Here is a 21,015-nt window from a genome sequence, read left to right as displayed (position 1 = left end):
GGGGGTGAGGGTGACCTTGAATGTTTTTTCCCCCTCCTCTTACTTTCATATCAGTTTTTCTCATTCTGCCTTTGAGCACTGTTTCATGGCTTTTCTGATATCCTTACATACGCTCTAACTGGAGTGACCTATGGTACGCTATTCACATTCTCTCAACCCTGAATTACACTCTCTATTCATTCCTTCTCAAAAGAAGAAAATATTTGGATTTGTTCCTAAATTTGATTGAGGAAATGACATGGAGCAGCTCTTGTTTGATCTCGGGTTCAGATCATTCGTGTGATGGTTTCTCTGCATCCTTTCATCTTTTTAGCTATTTCAGCAAGAGTTCACTCAGATGGAAAGTATTTTATGTGATCTTTGACCAGTATTTCAATAGCATGCTGCTGCATTACAGCTTACAGCACACTGACTATACAGTATGCATCTGAGATAGGAAATGTTGCATGGTAAGACACCTAATGCCTACAGGTTTTCAGTTATGAATAACCCTAAAGAATATCCTCACACAAGCTCAAGCATGTGTAAACATATTTGTCTGTATTTACTGTAGTTAACAACAGCTCTAGCATCATTTGCACTTTATCTTCCTCTTATCTTGATTAGTGCAGACAATGAATGATCACTGCTACAGCTGGCTGTTTAATTTTTACAATGATCCATTCACTCTTTAACAGCAACAGCTGCAGTCTTATCAGTACAAACGATGGGTCTAGTTAGGATTTTATAGATACTGCCATTTATACAGTCACTGTCAATACTGCTCTTAGTGCCTTAATGCTAAGGGCAATTGAAGTTCTTTTTTACAAAGGGATCATGGCATACAGTGAAAACAGGTGAATAGGTGAGGGCTTATACATTGAATCAAGTTCGGCACATATGCATGCAGATAGTTTTGGTTAACCAGTTAAAGTAGATTTTATCCATTTAGCATGAATTCAGAAGTCATCTCGAAGCACTTAATACCACGGTTGAATGAGAAAGCAAATAATTTCCTATGAACAAGTACTTAGTGATAATGGGAGGGGAAAAGCCAATTTCACAGGAAGAACTCTTCAGCAGAGCCTGGCTCAGGCAGGACAGCCATCTGGCCCAAATGGCTGGGCTGAGGGAAAAGAATAATAATAAAGAACATCATAGAAAAGCTATAGGCTCACATGCAGCACATCAGATATAGGAAACCGCTGAATTGCTGTTATTGCATATTAAGGAACAGAGCTGCTTAATGCCATATGAACATCAGACGACATATCATATGCTAAAGTTACTGTTAGCTTTTAAAACCTTTTATTTAGGCCTTTCTGTTTGGAGTTTTTAGGTTCTGACTGAATGAGTGTATTGAATGGTGTTCCATTGTTCCATCCATCTGTCCATTAAGACTTCCTTCTACAATGCAAAAGATTTGCTTCTTCAACTAAATAATTGGTCAGATTTTAGAGAAGCGTGCATGAAGTGATCACCTAATGGGTTTTTACCCAAACCTTGCTCAAGGACAAACTAGTTGCTTTACAGGCACTTCCCCATTTTCTCAAAACTTGCTGCTCCTCCTCGAGTGTTGGTCAAATTATAATGGAAGATTAATTTGTCCTGGGTATGATGGTTGGTGAGCCTCCTTGACCTCTCAGTGCATTTTAATTGTCTTCAATACAGCCAAACAGTAAAAAACAAATTATAATTTTCTTTCTGTAATCTACCCTGTGAGCTCTGATGAGTTACATTTGCCAACTGAAACAAGCAGAAGTGATAATATGATTCCTGAGCAGCCACTTTGCACTTGATGGTTGTTTTTTTTTTGTTTTTTGTTTTTTGTAATTCTGCATACATCATTGTGCAAAAATATACAGTATTGCACTTTAAATTAATAGTAGGCAGTATTGCTTCATCATGTCATGTCCATCTCACATTGGTATTTTAATGCTGGTATTTTAATGCTTGCTTTCACCTGCAGAGGTCCAGTAGATTTGACAGTAGGCTGTCAGTGGAAACACATGTTCCTCTAACATTTTTGCTAGTTGATTTATGTCCTAAAAAGAGAAAGAAAGAAAACTCCGCTCTTGTTTTCTTGAACATGTGCTCCTCTAGGGCAGACTTGTAAGTATAATGCTGAACTGTAATAAAGCAAAGGGGTAAGACCTAAACTCAGTGGAGGGAGATGGAAGGAAGTAGGAAATTGTGTGCCAGGATCTTCAGCAGCAGGTTCATTGTGGCAAAATTGTGCTGCTCCAGAAAAAAAGTTCTACCTGATGGAAATAAATTGGCTGCAGGAGTCAGTGCTGAGCTGGAGTCTCTAAAGACAGAGCCAGCTTCTAAATGGCTCAATTTAGCCTTTGTGGGAGCCAGGAACCAGAGCAGGTCACGGGCCCACAACCTGACACAGTAAAAATCAATAGGTAGTTTCAGAACAAGGGGCCTTATTAAAACAGGTCCTTTTTCAGTGAGGTCTTAGGATGACACCGTCGCACAGAAATCATTAAGCTCAGCTCAAACTACTCACTCGCGTTTAAATTGTTGCAATCCTTTTGACCCACACATCCTCTCGTGTTGTCTCTTATATCCTCTTTTTGATCCTGAAGATAGTGGGAGCACAATTACGATCAACTGTAATTGGATACTAGAAACTGGATCATGAATTTTCCAGTTTATTGCCTGGAAACAACAGCAGTAATAACTAAGGGAAAAAATATTTTTAAGGAGAAGAACAACAAGATAACTTTGATAAACTGGTGCAGTTTTGGGTTTTTTTGGATTGTTGTTGATTTTTTTATATAATGCTATGAAAAAGAACAGGTCTCCGAAATAAATAGTGGGACCATGGGAGACTTCACTGAAGCAAAGTAGGTTGTATGTGTGGTGGTTCAATCATGTTAATAGTAATACCATGTTATCTGAGCCTCCAGAGCCTTTCAAGTGTCCAAAACTCCCAGTAAAGTAAAACATTCATGACAGGACAAACATACCTTAAAAACTCTACCTGTAATGATGTAAAGCTTTATCGGCACACTGGGATTGTAGATGCACAGCTGCTGGGAAAAAATCCCAAGGAAAAAGTTGGATCCTTTTCTATTACCTTCCCTTTCTCTCTTTTCCCTGTCTTTCTTTCTCTTGTACATGTAACAATCTCCTGTTTTTAGAGCAGTGATGACCTTTTCGATTTTATGTGTTAGACCTCGATAGCACACTGTAAAGTCTCAAGGGCAGCAGTGCTGCACATCAGAGCTGGTGTAGTAAAAATCCAGATGATGTTGTTGACCAGAGACCATATGCCCGTACACTCTCTGCATCAGCCACAGAAACACAAGCAGTGTTTTGGACATGCAAGAGCTTTCAGATCCATGAAGTTCTGAACTTTTATTTTCCTTGATCATTTTTTAAACAGATGATTTCAGTCACAGACTCACCGGAGAGCACATTCACTCCCTCACCACATTGTAATATTATTTCTTTGGTCTACCTTTATTCTGAATTCATGATCTGCCCCAGCAGGAAACCATTTATAATAAATGGCTGTGTAGTGTAACATTCTTGCACATGTCTGTTGTGTTTTTGTTAGCTGTAATTAAAAAAGAAGAAAATAGATACACCGAAGTAACAACCTAAAGCATTACGTCAACCTTATCCCCAATACTAGTGCTTTGTTTGGGGGGTTTTGTGTGTGGACATATATAAAGGTACATGCTGTACATTAATCTGTCCAATAAACCATAATGCTGCCACTAAGCGCATGCCAAGGAATGACAATTTTTCCACCTCTGTAAAGTGGGGAAAAGGGTGTTTTACTCAGTTTCTGCTGTTTCCATGCAGGCACGGTATGGGTAAATATAGGGTTGGGTAAATATAGAAATGAAACACAATCATTAATATTCATAAAACCTCCACTGAATATTAGCCTACTGTCTTGGTTCATGTGCATGCACTTCTTTCTTACTCTGAAATAGACAAAAGTTTAGAAAATGCATCAACTTTCAGCCGTGCTATGGGACAGGGAATTTACTTTTTCTTTGGGGGGGGGAGTCAAACGGTTGTCAAAGTGTCTTTGACACCATAGTTAAGTAAGCATCTATCAGCAGTACGTAAACCTGAAATCATTCCTCGTTCATATTCTCATTGCCAAAAAATCAGCATGCGCCTCAGAAGCTCTTGGAACACAGCAGCTGAGAGTAGCTGTGGGTCAACATTGTGAAGGGAGGGAGATGGGGTTACACAAAGATGGTGCCAGAAACCAAATGGTGCTGAGTTCAGTTTGAGTTGTAACAACAGAGAGTCATGCAGCAAAATCAGCATCTAATTTTATTGTCCAGATGTGTCCGTCTTGTGCTTGGGTGGTAGTACCAGATGTCTATTTTCAATTATTTTCTGGTGGTACTTTCTTTTGCTTACACTGCTTAAATAATCTCTACTGTGTGACATGTATACCCATGTCCAATGAATCACTAGCACATTGAATTAATAATTACTGGTACATAATGAAAGGTTTCAATCTTTAGCCGTTGTCCTTTGGACCGTATGCCAAAATATCCAGAAAGCGTGCCGTCATTGTGTGAAAACCCAAACGCCTTCAACTGTGATCTGAAATGGAAAAAAACAACTGATGTTTTTACAGCTGGAAACTGCAATGTGACTGTAAACTTCAGTAGTAATATGTGGACTCAGTGTTGTAAAGAACAAGTATTTGAATCAGAATTTGTACCAGGGAGTGATCATCTTTTGTCTGCTCTGCCAGCTTAGAACAGAAGAAAAAGCTATTCTTGGAGGTAGGGATATTATAATACTGTATGAGTTGAAAGTAAGCCAGATTAGACAACAAAGGCAGCAAAAACAGTAATTTATTGGAGCATTAAAGCGGATTATGGAATTTGCAAAAATGTTCTTTGATGATTCCTTGCAACTGAGATGTTTACCAGCTCCAGTTAATGTATAATGTACAGTAGCTGTAAAAAAAAAAACCATCTTTGATGAATGTTAGATTTTAAGTAGAAATACAGTCTCACTAAGCTGCACATTGTTTGGCCTCATTATATTATCTTTTACTGTGCTGTGCCATAAAAAATAAATTAGAAGAAAAAGCGGCATTGCCTTTTCTTCCTGCCATTTCAGTATGGAAATGAGAAGTTTAACTAACATGCTTTGTTTCCTTTTCTAATTTGGCATCCTGTTTGCTGCATAAAGCAACTAAAGTTCTTGAATATCACTCAGTACACATTCTATAAAATGTTTGGAGAAGATTACAATATTTAAAATACAATAAAACAACATAAATAAAGCGAAATTATGATTAACGTGCCGTGTAACCATAAAACTTTCTGAGTACCAGAGCAGCATTTCTGTATTGATGGCATCGTGGATTTATAGGCTTCCATACAGCCTTTGTGTATTCATAGCTTTCAGGTCTGTTTGGCTTAATGTCCCAGTGCTGCCGACAGTATTTGTGGCACGGTGCGAAATCTGACTTCTTCGGTGCTCAGACTAGGCCTGTAATGGCTCTGCTGGGACAGAGAGAAAGTGCTTCTTCAGCGCTCATTAATGGAGCAAATTGAACAGGTCTCCTGGCCTAGCTATATAATGAGGGCCTCCCTCTTTTCTACCCCCCTTCCTACTATCATCCTGCAGTCTATTGTTCACCTGCAGTTAGGGTCAGAGCTTCCGAACCATAATTGTATCACTCTGACCCTCTTTTGGTTCTTGTTTTGTCACAGATACCGGCTCTTTATTGGATGCCGACTATCCTTCAGGTTGTAAAAGCCAGTGCCCCTCCTCCCATACCTAGGGACAAGGGTGCTGCCTGCCTGCCTGCCTCCCTGTCCGCCTGCCAAAGATCAATATGCCACTGTCGTTAACTGGATTTGTTGCTGTGGCGCTTGCTTATGAGGCAGCAATTAGAGTGTGAAGTGGCAAGGCCAGGGTATGAGGCAGCGACCATGTGAGCGTTGGCCCTGGGGGATGGAAATGTCAGGGGCACAAGCCCAGTTTCATTAGGGCTTGAAGAGAGTATGACGATCCATACTGTCCGTGTAATTCATTCTGCCGAGGGGGGTTTAGAATTATTTGTTGGAGACAGTTAGCAAACACAGAAAGAGGTCACAGGTTAGGAGTGGCTGTGGACACTTGCTCACTGTGAAATCCACTTACACCATGTGGAAGCCACTTACATGCCTCCATTGTTTTATTACCAGATCAGTGCTTTGAGGGGAGCTTAGCCTGAATAGTGGAGCTGATCTACAGTCTCTTTTCATGTGTCAATTCAACATCACTCGTTGCCATTTACAAATCAATCTGTCCTCCATTATCCATGTGTTCCAGTGTAAATTTTTCTTAAAGGTTTGGCAGTCATTTCAATCTGATTGTTGATGTATTTTGCTTTTCTGTTCTGTTTTTGCTTAGAAATAATTATAGGCCAGCATGGTCATGTCCAGCGTCATTTGTGTCAGACCATCACTCATCTCAAATTGGAGACATTGAAGACTTTATGGTAGATGGGGGCCCCTGTCTGGACATTTTCCTCCCTCAAAAGGGTCACGGTGTCCCTGGTCAACCATGAGGATGGGGTACCCTAATGTGTCATTTGGGACTACTATGACCTACGGCTCTAAATCACTTTCCTTTTTGGGGGACAATTAAGTTTGAGCCTCTGATGTATATGGCCTTTGGCTGATTCTGTCGATGGCACTCAGGGGTGGGGGTTATTTTTTATTTTTTTGTTTGGTCGATGTTTTTTAAAGTGTCAATGTGCTTTGTTTGCAAGGCGGTCAGATATATTGATGATTGAGTCAAATGCGACAACTGAGCAACATTTTAATTTGGCATTTACACAGTCAGGCTGCCTAGGTGAATTTATATGTGAGGGTTTTTTTGTAACCCCTTCTTTTTGCTCCATATGAGCTTGCTACTGTAATTACTTCTTCATTCATAACTCCAGAATGCATCTTTGGTAATGCCAGTTGTCTTCATGGAAATGGATTTGTTGTGTCGGGCAACAGATATCTGATTTCTGAAAATTGCCTAGAGCCTAACAGAACTAGTCCAACCAAGAGTTAGCAGATGTGAACAATGTTATTCAATTCTCTTAACATATGTGTCCTGTGTGGTGCAAAGGAGACAGTTTTGTGTGAGGGTTAGGCTGTTTTTCTAGTCCACAGTCAGTTTGCCGAGGTTACGAGGGATGAGGAGAGTGAAAACATCTGAGTAGGGGTGAGAGAGAAGCTGTGAGAGGAGCAGTTTTAATTCTAGGCTCTGTTCCAAAAGTGAGTGCATTGTTGAGAGTGTAATGGGTTACATATTTTAGGTATAGTCTAGACTGTGTCCAAAAAAGTGCAGTCTTTTCACTGATAAAAGCCAACATTCATCGACATTATTTTCCCTCAAAATGGGCTTCTGGTGAAATAGGTGGATTATTATGTTTACCATTCAAATTAAACCCCAGCATATTGGACTGAGTGCTGAAATGGATAAAATATAACAATTGCAAGGTGTAGTATTTGCTAATTAGAATTAGGACCATTTGGAATGATTGGACGCATCCATAAAAGAAGTGAATGCAGTAGATTTACAGTACCTATCCTTTAATGTATCCTTTAATGTCTTCTTCTTTCTTGTTAGAGTAAATTAGAGTATGCTACATTGCTTAGTATAGTACTAAGTCTAGTGGCATCGCTATCTTCCATTATAGACCTCTGTGTTGTCAATAAAAAACTTGAATCTAAGACATTTTCAACATTCTGGAATTAAAGGCTAGCTGCAAATCCCCTACATAACTAACTTTAAAATCCCTTTTCTCAGAGCAGCAATCTTTTCCATGTCAAAATACAGTTTTTTTAAGTAACTACTTATATAGTATATAGCCACGTCTATTAGTTTTCAGCCCCATTACCACAGGTACAGAGTTGCACAGTGCTATATAAAAGTCTTGTTCTACTGATCAATTCTTTATATTCTGCTAGGAAAATGGGAAATAGGTGCAGCAGTTTACTGAAGCATGTGCAAACAGAAATGAAAAAATAGTATATATCCTCAGCTCAGCCTGAACTCTATTAGGTAACCTTTTGTCTCTCAGGTACTATGCCAATTCTATGAAGGGTTGTTTCTATTTTGTAAGGGCATTTTTTCAGACACTGTTCATCTGAAATTAAAATGATATGTTTTTGGGACAGGCTGATGGTAAAATGTACCAAAAAATAGAATCTAAAATTGGTTCTTTGTTAAGTTTTCTGTTATGTGTAGACACAACACTAGTCTTTTTTATTCTTGAATGATTGATAAGTCAGTGTTAAGTGGCTGAACAAAAAAACAAAAACAATTTATCTGAAAATGGTCATGCACAGGGCTTAAAATAAGTGAAAAGTAACAACAACAACAACAACAACGAAAAGAAAAGAAAAACAAAAAAATGTGCCTCTGAAAATGGTGAAATACAAGGAATGAACTAAAAATTAGTGAAAAAGCAACCAATGTTGAAAAGGGTTTCAACAGCTTTGAAAGAGTTTCAGTATTGCTCAAGACCACTTTGGAAAATTCCAGGAAGGTGTTATAAAAAAAATGTGGGGTGACTCAAGACTTTTGCACAGTATTGGACAGAATCAAGGATCTAGTCATAGTTATAAACAATTGTGAAAGAATGGGTCTTTGTAAAGAACTCACTAGTTTTGAGCATGGTACTGTAATACAATGCTACTAAGCACAACAAGTCAGTTTGTGAAATTTCTTCTTATGAAAGAACCACATCAACAGATTGACTCAATAATTGGTGAGTTCCAAACATCCTCTGGCATTAACAGCACAAAAACTGTGCGCTGGGAGTGTCATGGCATTAGTTTCCATGACCAAGCAGCTCCTGTACAAGTGGTGTGTAGATATAGCCCAGTTCTTTTGTTCATAGAGTGTATGTGGTTTTCTTCGTTAGTCATATTCAAATCAAAACTGTTTTAAATATGAACCTCCTGATCTGTAAAGTGCAGGTAGTGAACCATGCATATCTATACATGCTGTGTGCATTTGTACATTGAATGCCAAATATACAATTTAATGTAATTCTAACTTCCAACAACAGGACAGTGCAAAAACCTTAAATACTGTTTATTGATCAGATGTCACCACCACAAAAGGAGGTTTAATCAAACCCATAGTTCATGCTAATACCCACTCTGCTTCCTCTAACAAGGAATAATAAATATTTAAAGTACATGTCCATACTATTGTAAGCTATAACAATGTACAAGTCTTACAACCTGTAATGTGGATGCAATTAGTTACTGGAAGCTCACACATCCATTTAGAGATAAAAAAGAAAATATTAACAGTTGATATTACGGCATGTATGAGGTAATCATTCTTGCAGAATACTAAATGCTAGCGAGCACCAAAAATAAATTTGACAATCTTCCTCTAAAAGTCTTTTTCTACAAAAAAATACTTCTCCTGTTAAATTACAAGCCAAAACAAACAGTAAAGTAGGAAATATATGCTCTATGTATTTATTGGTTAAATCATGTGAGAAATAAGGGTGTAATTAATTAAATGAGGCATATCAGACATCAGACTTTTAATGTATTATTTCTGTCTTATAGAGTTTATTCTACCCACCAAAATTTGTAAATTGTTATGTCCCAGTTGAGACTTTTCTTTCCAACTTACTGGGAAACTTGACAATTCTTTATAATGATTTTAATGAGCCAAAAGGAAATGACAATGAATACGTGTTTTTGTATATACAGTCAAACTGCAACTGTAAAAGGGACTGGTTTCCTTATGTCAATCATAAAACCTGTCTTCACTTTTTTATAGTCAGGTCCTTTATGTATGGCTAAGGGATTTATGAAGCACAGGAAACAGCGTCTGTTCTGAGCTTTGCTAATGATGGGTATAGCTGTGGAGGAGGACTGGAAAGAGGAAGGACAATGTCCTAACTGATAAGCAGGTTTGAGAGATACTTGAGACCCTCCCTTCCTCTCATTCCCTCCTTTCTTACTCATCAGGGCTCAAGTATTCACCTCTCACTCATTAGCCGCTGCTGCCCATCGTTCACTGGACCAAACTGTTTACCCTGCACTGTCATGAAAATAACGTGTACCCTGTTGTCAAGTGCTGCCCTAGGTGGGGAGTGACAGTCATGATGAGTTTCCACAGAGGCAGATTAAGCAGCTGCGTTCAGGAAAAAGTAGGGCAGCTAATTAGCTACAGCGATCAAGACCATGGGAGTGGGCTGTTTTTTCACCTAGACAGGGAAATTCCGTAAATGGCAGGAATGTGTTTAAAGAAGTGGGGCTGGAATATCTAATAAGAGTGGGAGGAAAGCAGAAGATGACATAGAATAGAAAAAGTGAAGGAGGGAGGCAGATTGTGCTGGAAAGTTTGCTCCGAAAAGGAACTTATAGTGTCATTTAAGCCTTTTTTTGGCATGTGTGGATTTGTTGATAGGGTTAGGGTTATCTTTTGAAATGTGTTTTTCAGAGGAAAAAAATGCGTGCATTACAGCGTCTGTTCAGGACTAAATATAAATGTTTCTGTAACTCATTAATTGTTATTTTTGTTCAGTCATTAAATCGGAATTGATAATGTTTTGCTTTTCATTTCACTTGAAAGATAATTGTATTTTGCTAGTCTTTATTTAACTTGTTTGGTGTGGACAGGGCTCGGCATGTGGTGTCATATTTTTGTACCCCACAGTTCAACAACATTTGAATTTAAATGTGATTAGCTCTGAGCATTTTTGCTCAAAATGCTAGACCACTGACAGTTAAAATCTGATCAAACAACACCCCAGAGCCTTGATGAAATGGATAAACTATTAGACCCCATCTAAAAAATATCTAAGAATGTTTATCTTTGATTGCTGCATATTTAGTCATGAATTTTTGATAAAGAAATAAAAATGTGAAATTAAGTTTTATGTTTTTCACACTTTACATGCAGTGCTGTGAAAAGTACTCACCCCCATTCTGATTTTGTTTTTGGCATATTTGTCACACTTATGTGTGATCATCAATCTAAAAAAAACAAAAAAAAAAAAAAGCAAAAAAAGCAAACACAGTTCTGGAAAAACATGCATTGGACAGATGAAACCAAGATCAACCTCTACCAGAATGATGGCAAGAAAAAGGTATGGAGAAGGTGTGAAACGGCTCATGAGCCAAAGCATACCACATCATCTGTAAAACACGGCGGAGACAGTGTAATGGCTTTGGCATACACATGGCTGCCAATGGCACTGTGACACTAGTGTTTATTGATGATGTGACACAGGACAGAAGCAGCCAGCTGAATTCTGAGGTGTTCAGAGACATACTGTCTGCCCAAATCCAGCTAAATGCAGTCAAACTGATTGGGCAGCATTTCATAATACAGATGAACTATGAACCAAAACATTCAGCCAAAGTAACCCAGGAGTTAATTATGCCAAAAAGTGGAAAATTCTTAAATGGCCAAGTCAGTCACCTGGTCTGTTGAAGACTAAACTTTGGACAGAAAAACCCACAAGCAAACAACAATTGAAAGTCGCTGCAGTAAAGGCTTGGCAGAGCATTAAAAAAGAGAAAACCCATTATCTGGTAATGTCCATGAGTTCAAGAGCAATTATCCACAAATGGAGACACAGTAGAAGACCTTTCCAAGAGTTGCTGGCCTATAAAAATTTCTTCAAGAGGACATCAATGACACATCCAGAAATTCACAAAAGAACCGAGAACAATATCTAAAGAATTGCATGCCTGCTATATCTGCCATAAAACTAACACAGCATTTTATAAAAAGAGCATCATACCAGCAGTCAAATATGGTAGTGGTAGTGTGATGATCTTGGACTGCTTCAGAACCTGGACAACTTGCTGTAACTGATGAATTCTGCATCAAGTCGTGCCCTGAAGCTCAAGCACGCTTTCTTTATGCAGAAGTACAATGAAACACACCAACAAGTCCACCTCTGAATGACTAAAAAGTAAATAAAGGAAAATGAACAAAAACAAAATGAAGGTTTTAGAGTGGCCTAGTTAAAATCTGAAATTAAATTCAATAGCGATGCTTTGGAATGACCCTAAACTGGCAATTATGCAAAGAATAGTGGGCCAAAATTCCTTCACAGTGTTGTGAAAGACTTATCACAAATGTTTGATTGCAGTTCTTGCTGTCAGGGATGGCACAACCAGTTATTAGGTTTAGGGGGCAATTACTTGTTCACACAGAGCCAGGTAGGTTTTGATAACTTTTTTTCCCTTAATAAAAATCATCACTTAAAAACTACATTTTGTATTTTCTTGTGTTATCTTTGTCGGATATTAAAACTACATTTGTGATCTGAAACCTGCAAGTGTGATGTGGATGGATGCATATTGAACAGTTAAAAAAAACAGCAAAAAAAAAACCCCAAGACAAAACATTTTACTACATAAAGTTCGTCCTAAACAAAATCTGTACAAATAATAATCCACTTCACAGCACAGATTTTTTTCACTTCTGTTTTTTTGTCTCCTCCATGTCTTTCAGTCCTCTGTGCTATTTAATTCTTTCTTTGCGACTTGCCTTTGTTTGATTTACATCATAAGGTTCATTTTTCTTTTTCTCTCTTTCTTTCTGCTCCTCTGCCAGTTCTTTCTGCACTTGATCGGATATTCTTCATCTACCCCTGTCCCGTGTTCTTTTTCTCCTGTTTTTTTTTCCTTTACCTCTTCAAGTTCTGCTTATTTTACTTATCCATGACAAATTCCTTATTCTTCTTTATCAGCTCTTTATTTCCATCCTTCAGTTATTTATTTTTTATTTTTTTTATTTCTCCCGTGTTTTTGATTACCTACTTTTCTTTTTTCTTTACCTTGTTAAGCGCTTTCTTCTCATCCAACAGTTTTTTTCTTATTTTACTTCTCCAAAGTCGCCTTTTCCTCCTACGGTTTTTCCTCTCTGTCACCTGCTTTCTCAGGCTCTTCTCCAGAGCGTTACATTTTGGCCTGCTATTTTTGAAGGTTTTCAGTTAGCCCTGCAGAGAGGCTCTCCATCTCCTTGTTGAGTTCTAGTACTTTACTGTCCTTCTCCCTGAGCAGCTCTTTCAGGGTTTTTACCTCTTCCTGGCAGGCACTGGATTGATTCTCAGTCTCTAAACAGGCCTTGCCTTTCTGCTGGTTGTTCGTTAAGTTTTTTTCTTTCTCTGCCTCCAGCAGTGTGCTGAGTCTGTTCAACTCTTGTTGGTGTGACACTGGAAGCTTCTCCAGCTTGTCTGTTTTCAGTTTGTCCTCATGCACATTGTGGCACATAGACAACCTTTCGGCCAGGAGGTATTGGATGAACTATGTGACTCTGTACCCTGTTTCAATTGGTCATTTTAACCCTGGTGGCATCAAAAACCTCAATTAAGTAGCCCATGATATTTTCCTAAGAAATGTTCACAAATCCTCGTTTGCATCATTGATAGTTCGTCTTGGCCACAAATAAAAGGGCAACTGAAAGCAACAATTTCTTAGGTATCTGTAGTTTTTACCACACATGTGTGAAGTATGGGTGTGTAGATATGAATTTTTTTAAAAAAAGCTCCAGAGTCCTACGGCAGTCAGTGCTATTGCTCAAATGTGACTTGTTAAGATTTGCATCTCCGTCATGAGTAATTATAATGTCAGGTGGTGGGGCCGGGGCATTGGCATCACTAAATGGCTCAATTTTTGACAATATATGCCAATATTAAGTATTGGTATACTGATAAATGAAAATTTAAAAAATAAATGAGAGATAGGAGAAATCTAAAATCATCTAAAAAACAAAACAAAACCCAACAATATTGGCCATTATATTGGATTTTAAAAACACCAAATATCTTTATTGATGTTTGTCACAAAGATATTTGGTTATTGGCAATGGGTTCCATTCACAATAGGCTAATATCCAGTGTTTGCATCATATATATCTCAATTCCTAACATACATGTTTGATTGAATGCTTAATTGGATGCTTTTCATTTTTAAGGATAAGTAAATTTTATCCACTTTATACATCTAGGTATAGTTTAATTGGAAACAATGTAGTGAAACACATCTCAGCTCGTAATCTAGTAAAATATTTTTAGTAAAATACTTGAAAAGAATTAACACATTTACACTTAAAGAGTTTAATTCCCCAAATAATACAGGCAGAGGACAGAATGTGTATATGTTTACTTAGCTGAGATCATAATACATAAATAAAGACATTTTTAGCATAAGTAGATGCTGTAAATGTAGAAGTAGTTGCATTAAATTCAACCAGAATGCACAAAAGTGTGTGTGATGCTCAGCATTTGAGGGAGAGCTTCCTCAGACTCTCCGTTGATGTGTCCGCCTTCTGGTTTTGTTTGTTTGAATCCACTCGTATCCAAAATTTGTAATATGATGTAAATAGCAATGTTCAGATTAAAAAATAAATCACTTCATCTTTTAAATATATATTTTGGCCACAGAACTTGACATGAACTTCAGAGTTAATAACATAGAGATTCCAGTATTTTTTTTAAATAGAATTTAATAAAAAGTTTATGTATGACTATGAAAAGGTGATTCCCTTGTAAGTACCACATTAAAACTTGCAACCAAAATCACAAACTGATGACCTTTTTAGTCACATGAAAATAAGAAAGTCGGCAAACTGTGGAGCTGAAGTAGATGTTAAAAGAAAGAACGCCTGTACAGTTAATCTTCTACTTCAATTTTCCAACATTTGATAGGGTTCCCCTATCTCGCTTCCTGTACCTTTCAGTGAACACAGAGGAAGAACAGACGATGCATTACATGCAAGGTTTATGTCCTGCTGATGGAAGACTCTCTCTACACTGAGCTCAAGTGTCACATCCTCCATACTCTCTCCATCTGTCTGGCCCCTTACTTAGCTTCTCTCAGGGAGTATCAGAGAGTACAGGTTTTAACTGGTGTCATGCTGACTTCCATTAAACATTTTATTGTCCCGAATAAACCCAAAATTTGGATACCTATAAATGTCTCCCCGGTTCATGTACCTTATTAAAGAAGCAAGTCTAGATTGCAAAAGCAGCCCTAGTTTAGTCTTAGCCAATATTTGAGGGGTATTTGCTTTTAGCTGGCCTCATTTCTAGACAGAGATTTTACAGAATCTGTACTCAGTAGCCATTCAGTGTGACCTTTTTAAAACTGCATGGGTCTTATTCACTGGTGGCTAGAGTGATTTGCATTGTTGGACGATACATCATAGTGAAAGGTTTGTCACTTTTTCAGCTTAATATGATATTGGGCTGTGTGTATTAAAGAGTAGAAGGAGAGGAGGGAAACAGTGATATCTAATAGATCTATGGACTCTTTGTCACGCTGAAACAGAATCAGTAAAACTTGCTAAAGAAGGAAGTAATATTTCAGCGAATGTTAATGCACATGTGGTGATGTGTTTGCGAGTTCTGCCTGTGCCACACTCTGCTGTGTGTGTTTATGTCTGTCACTGGATTGTATAGGAATGTGTGTGTGTGTGTGTGTGTGTTTGTGTGCCCGTGTGGGCGTTATTGCCAAGGCTAGTGCGAAGCGGAGCACAGCTTAATATCTATGTTTGACATAGAGGCCCATTAATAAGGGCCTGATCCGAGCTGGGTGACAGGACTGCTGACAGAGGAGGATCATGGGGAAGAATCATGCCCTGCTGAGGGAGCCTGGGCTGCAGGTAGGCCCATTCTGCCTTCCCCAGGTGTCATTACGGATGCTGGGTAGGGAGCATAGGAGGAAGGGCCGCTACTGACATCTACATTAATCACCCCTCCACACATCAAACCCCCCACCCCACCATCCTCTGCACACCACCTCCTCCCACCTCCAGCTCCTAATCATCCCCACGCAGAGACCCAAACCCAGTAAGGGGATACTCAGCCATGAAAGATATCCAGCTAAGAGCTCCCCAAATACCACTCTGATCTGATCATGAGTGATGTTGCTACCTGAACCTCTGACCTGGCGCACAATTAAAAACACTTTTCTTTTTCTCCCTCGGACACGCAGGAGAAGCACTTCTGATGAAACTATACACTTTGTCACTGTCTGCATGTGATTCATAGTTTGCATTTGGATTACACCACAGTTACATGCAATTAAAGTGTTGCAAATACCTCTGCTGGAACGTGTAGCCTACAAACCCCCAGAGTCCGCAGATGCTGTTGTACACACTCCTGATCATCTTGTAGATATCACTCGGTCCACTTGGGGACCCGCTATTGATTCTCAGCCATGCTTTTATCTGCAGAAAACAACCACACTGTAGCACTTTGTGTTCGCAGCGCTTTAGTATAAGCTGAGCCTCGTCATGGACAATTCTTAGTGAGAAAAAAACTGCAATAATTAAAGGGTGGAGCATTTCATATGTAGGCTGATCATGTCAGTTGTTGTATTGATTTGCAAACTGATATTTTGAATACTTATATTTGCCATAAAAGTAAGTGGACTTGACCAATTAATGCCATGTCATTTGACAAGTAGACGAGGATGGATGAATGTAGGTCAACCGTCCCAATGAATGGCTCCACCCATGGATCCGTCAATGAGCAGATGTTCTGGGGACATTAATGGGTAATTATCTGATTGATTATTAGTTTTGATTTAATTAAAAACACATAATTGCACACAAAAACATGACAGAAATTAGTTTAGGTCAAAACAAATGATTTATTTCAGCATCTGGTGGTAAATTCATATATATTTTGTCTCTTTGTGGAAAATAAGGCGCACTTGCATGCTTTTAATATATTGGAGTCCTGCGTTTTTAATGCACTCGTTCCAAACTGCTGCTCCTGATTTGCTTTCCCCCCAGTGACGTCAGCCTCATTTGTTTGTGGTTACACCTCATCTGCAAGCTTTCAGTTTTTGAAATGAAAGAACTAATCAACCCAAGCAAACCTTGTTTGTCAGTAATATTATAAATGTCACCCTAATGAAAGATTTGTAATGTACTTCCAGCAGTGGAATGAAGCATAAGCTTGTATCCTGGTGTCCGTGAGTTATCAGTCCGTTGCGTATGCCCCCCAAACTCATTTTTATGTAACATGCCTTGTCCTGAGTAAACACAGCCTCCAGTTTAATTAAAATAAATCCACTTTGAGCTGATATTTAGAAAGCCACAAAATATCACTGCTTGTGCTACAGATAAAGTGATTGAGAGTGGGGAATAAAAGGCTGGGCTTGGGGGAGAATTACACTCTACTTACTTTTCCATCAATGAAGCCATACAATCCATTGTTTATGTTTGAAGTGGGCTTTTCTTTTTCGTAAATGACCTTTCTCCAGTTCCCTTTTTTCTCCCTCTCCTCTCTTTTATTTGCCTTCAACCCTCAGCAACACTGATGACACAATAAATTTCTGTTTGCCTCTTTGTGTGTCTGTTTGTGGCTGCATGCATTTGCTAGAATCTAGGACACTGGAGAGACACTGAGAAGACAGCATTTGCATGCAGCTCACAAACATATTAAAATATGAAGACAAATCACTGTGTCTGGCCAGCTGACAATGCTCCCTGCAACGAGAGCCAGCTAGCAAACTTACAGCATGTCGCAGTTCCCCGTAAGGCCTTTACAGGGCAAGCTTCGACATGTAGCTCAACAAACAAACAGAAGAAAAAAGTGGCCGTGAGCAGTCAAAGCTATCATTAAAGGCGGTGGAAGTGTTTCCTTCTGCCACAGCTATTCGATCATGTGCCTTAGCCTGTATATTGTTTTTAGTGGGAGAGCAGGGCTTTCAAACACATCTTGGGGGCACATATGTTGGGCTTTGTTGTATGGCTGACTTTGATGTAAATCACAAAATGAGAAATCCAAGCCTTTCAGCCCACACTTCTGCTAATGTTGCGTCCATTCAGAGGAGAAACAAAGCACCAACTTGTTAGATTGTGCGTTCCATCTTTTTACACTGGCGTGCCCAGAGCTGTATTCTTTAATTTGCAAGCATGCTTATTTATTGCTTTGTGCCATTTTTGCTTTCTGAAAGTCGTTTGAATTACACAATATACTGACTGGGGAAATGAAATGATAATACTTTGGTACAAATTTTGGAAAACAGTTTGTCAGCGTAATCAAAACTTTTTGATGTAAAACAGTGCATTCGGCTTGTTATTTCCTAACATAGAAGATTTGAGGTTTATTGTACATTGCGTGCTGAAATTGCCCCTTAGGTGTGGCATTTATCAAATCATGTGAATTCATCTACTTGATATAACACAGCAATGCACGCAGTCTCCAAGTTTTCTTATATCCGTCACACTCCTGTTGGGTCTCCATATGCTGTACCATGGCTGTATACGGCTTCGTAGGCCGGTATTAAAAAAAAGAGAGCATGGTAGCAAGAAGGTAGCCATAGCTGACACCAGTAGGGGGAGCTCACAGTTCATAGCTCCCCCGTAATAAACCCTGTACGAAAACATGCAGAAGGCTGCTGCGCGGTAGTTCAGACCACATACACGAACCTCCCCTCTATCTCTGACCATCAGCACATCTCTGGTCCTCCTTGTTGTTTCCAATCATGATTTGGCCATGATTAAAATTGGACTGCAATAATGTTGTTCTCTGCATTCCGTGTGTGCGTCTGCATATCTCGCCCTTAAAAAGACATTTGTGTATTTATTTGTTGGTATGCAGAGCTGCTCCTCTCCTCATCCTGGGGCAGGGCCTCGGTCAATCAGTCATTGATTTCTGACAAAGATCATATTTACAATTCTGCTTCAGTATCTCAATGGATTAATATCCTCATGCTATTCAGCTTATAATTTCCCAGCAAGTGTAATTTGCCTGCCTTCAAATATGGAATATATTGATTAGCAGCTTTATCATATGATGAATGAATTCCATTCATAAAATAACGTGATTCTTAGGTTATCCTGTTTTCGTTTTCCACCCTTTTACCGCTGTTGCCTGTGCAGATGTAGTTGTTGGCCCCACTAGGAAATGTTTCAGTAAATAAGATGCTTAAACTCCTTGATGTCTTCAGATAACATTGTTCTCCAATCCAGCCCTGTGGTGAACAATGACTGCACTTGAGGCTGTAAACGTATAAAAAGTTAAACTCCTAATGTGTAAACATTCAAATATGTGTAAAGTGGTTTTATGGCTTTATTATCCTCCCTCTTTCTCTCTCTCCGCTTGAAATGCTTATCTTGATTATCACAACTTAAGAGAGATTCGGGCTGACGTCCAAACTCTCCTCGTTCTCAAACCACTAGGCTGCTCTCTCTTCGTCTTGCTCCTGATTTCGCGAACCGATCCTTGTTTTGTGCGAGTGCGTCGAGCTTCAGTGTGGTGGGCTGCGGGCTGTGCGCAGAGACCGTGCGCTCCTAGCGGCCGCGCTGTTGAAACCCAAAGGCAGAAAGAGAGGAGGATGTTGAACTGTAGAATGACTGTACATTTACAGCGCTGAGCACATGGGTCTTTCGGGAGCTGCTTCTCGCTACAATAACACAACTTTCTGGAAATGCATGATAGCTGAAGTTTGGTTTGCTGCCGAGTCGTCTCTCCAACTATGGAGACGTCGCTGAAGATTTGAAAGGTGCCAGAGACGCGTCTCAAGGACCCGATAACGAGCGGAGAAGTATAGATACTATGCTGTTTTTTTCCAGTGTGGACTTAAATTACCTTTCTTTCAGACTCTGTTCGTTACAGCGTGTACAGTAGGTCATCTTGTCAAACAGCAGAGACTGCAGAGGAACTCACGGGGCAAGCAGGGATAATATCCAAAGACCGAGAGTTTGGATTCAAGGTTCGCTGTTTATTTACATCCCGCTCTGCTCCGGGTAAACTACTACTTTAAATGGATCCTCTCTGTTTCTGGACCTTAACACTGGCTTTTGTCAGTAAATAGGGCCCATCCATAACTCCTAGAAACACGGAATTGACTTGATTGTCATTTTGGACATCTTTCTTTCTGTAGTGAAATCGAGGATTTACGCGCCCGCCGTGGATGGTTAATATGCTAGTATGGGTCCGCTAGCGTTCATCCTTGTCAGTGGACTACTGTATTTTCAAGTTGATGGTAAGTTACTAAACGCGTTGTTGTGTAAAACTCCTTAAATATATTATAATGTTCTGTTCTTCCCTGACTCCGCAAGTCCCTGCCGTGCAACACCCAGTTTAAAGCCAATTTTGTTTCTCATTTATTTTACAGTTTAATTATTATAATAATAATAAGTCGCCATCAGCATTGGCTTTTGGGTGATAACATGACGAGCTTGTGGAGTTTTTATTTAAATGAATTTACATCTCCTCGGTGCTTATTTTTCATTTTCTTCTCTTTTTTCATCCGCTAAAGTCGAAGCAAAAAAAACGAAGAAATGCTTAAAACCAACAAAAAAGCTCCTCCCAAGAGGCTAAAATCGGAGCAAAGATTAGGTGTATTTTCTTTTTATATGCAACAGATGAGAAAAAGCTGTTCAATATAATATAGAACCATAGCTCATACCATGACAGAACACTTTAAATGTGTTTTGAAACACTTCTGACTGTGACACAGGTTTTAGAGAAAGCTGAATATAAATGATTTCCAGGTTCTGTCACAGCGGCTACAGGTATTTCCATTGCAGAGGTGAGAGAGACCCTTTTGGAAAAGGAAAATAAAGAACGTATCAAACATATGAGATTCGATGTGGTATAAATGGAAGTAGTGCTGTATAAAACAGACAGTAGCCTAGTTCTGCTCTGTAAATTTGGGGGTCATTGGCCTGCTTCTTATATATGCTATGATTGTACAATACTCAGTGTCTGCACTCTGCACTACATGGTGTGGTTTCTGTGCTTTAGGATTTCAGAGCTGTGGTTGTGCGTTGTGGTGTAAGCTGACCTAAACCAAATCTGGAACAGTGCCACAGTTTATTATTTCCATTTGTTTGATTAATGTTTAATGATGATGTGGATTACAGACAAGATTGATTCATTTCTGCAGCCAAAAGCTCCTGCCCTCTTGATCCAGTCTACCACTGAGTGCCCAGTCAGCATCTTTATACTACATGCTTCTCAGGATTCTCTGGCCTACAAGGGAACTAGTTTAATAGAGGAATTAAAACAGCTTCAGCTAGAGAGTTAATGTAATG

General features: G+C 39.1%; 1 protein-coding gene across 12 annotated transcripts in view; it reads left to right on the top strand.

Annotated features, from left to right (window-relative positions):
* The window catches only part of robo2 (roundabout, axon guidance receptor, homolog 2 (Drosophila)), a 259,000-nt gene that overhangs the window by 86,378 nt on the left and 151,607 nt on the right, over positions 1-21,015 (top strand). The window contains exons 1-2 of one of the 12 annotated variants that reach the window (XM_005937503.3): positions 18,101-19,688; positions 19,860-19,961. The exons of 9 other annotated variants lie outside the window; for them this stretch is intronic. In XM_005937503.3, the coding sequence (XP_005937565.1) occupies positions 19,907-19,961 (55 nt within the window). In that variant the 5' untranslated portion in view covers positions 18,101-19,688; positions 19,860-19,906. Of the gene's footprint in view, positions 1-18,100; positions 19,962-21,015 lie in introns of those variants that run through there. 2 more of the 12 variants (XM_042226912.1, XM_005937502.3) reach the window with 2 other exon arrangements.

Source organism: Haplochromis burtoni, unplaced genomic scaffold, assembly GCF_018398535.1.
Source record: "Haplochromis burtoni strain Fernald_Lab_line unplaced genomic scaffold, NCSU_Asbu1 Contig_234, whole genome shotgun sequence".
NCBI classification, from domain to species: Eukaryota; Metazoa; Chordata; class Actinopteri; order Cichliformes; family Cichlidae; genus Haplochromis; species Haplochromis burtoni.
Note: the sequence above shows the minus strand (reverse complement) of the source record. Positions and strands in the feature narration are given on the sequence as shown.